This window comes from Suricata suricatta, chromosome 11 (genome assembly GCF_006229205.1).
Source record: "Suricata suricatta isolate VVHF042 chromosome 11, meerkat_22Aug2017_6uvM2_HiC, whole genome shotgun sequence".
Classification (NCBI taxonomy): Eukaryota; Metazoa; Chordata; class Mammalia; order Carnivora; family Herpestidae; genus Suricata; species Suricata suricatta.
The window spans coordinates 48,871,567-48,871,989 of record NC_043710.1 but is presented as its reverse complement, the minus strand read 5'-3'; the positions used below and the strand labels follow the sequence as shown (position 1 = coordinate 48,871,989).

General features: G+C 39.0%; 1 protein-coding gene across 1 annotated transcript in view; it reads left to right on the top strand.

Annotated features, from left to right (window-relative positions):
- Positions 1-157, top strand: part of LOC115272515 (olfactory receptor 10R2-like) — an 824-nt gene extending 667 nt beyond the window's left edge. The window contains exon 2 of the mRNA XM_029915568.1: positions 77-157. Coding sequence (XP_029771428.1) covers positions 77-157 — 81 coding nt within the window. The remainder of the gene's footprint in view (positions 1-76) is intronic.
- The last annotated feature ends 266 nt before the right edge of the window (positions 158-423 follow it).

Here is a 423-nt window from a genome sequence, read left to right as displayed (position 1 = left end):
ACTCATTCCGTGAAGACATGCTGATGGCGGTCACGTACACAGTGCTGACCCCTCTGCTTAACCCCATTGTTTACAGTCTCAGAAACAGAGACATGCAGGCAGCCCTGAGGAAGGTACTGGGCAAGACAAACAGGTTCGTCCCTCAGATGGGGAATAAAAGAACACCAGACATTTAAAAGTGTATGGACTGCTGATAAATGAAAGTGGAAAAAGCGGAGTATTTCTAATCAAATCGTCACTTTGTGTACATTTAAAGTATTAACTAATCCCTGATATATCCTGACATCACTATTTTTTCTAGTACAAACTGTACAGTTTTAAAATATGTGTAAATATGTGTGTGTGCATATGTACATATTAGCATGCATCAGTGAATCAAAACATGTTTTGTAACACAGTATTTCCACAAAAGGAGGTGAATGA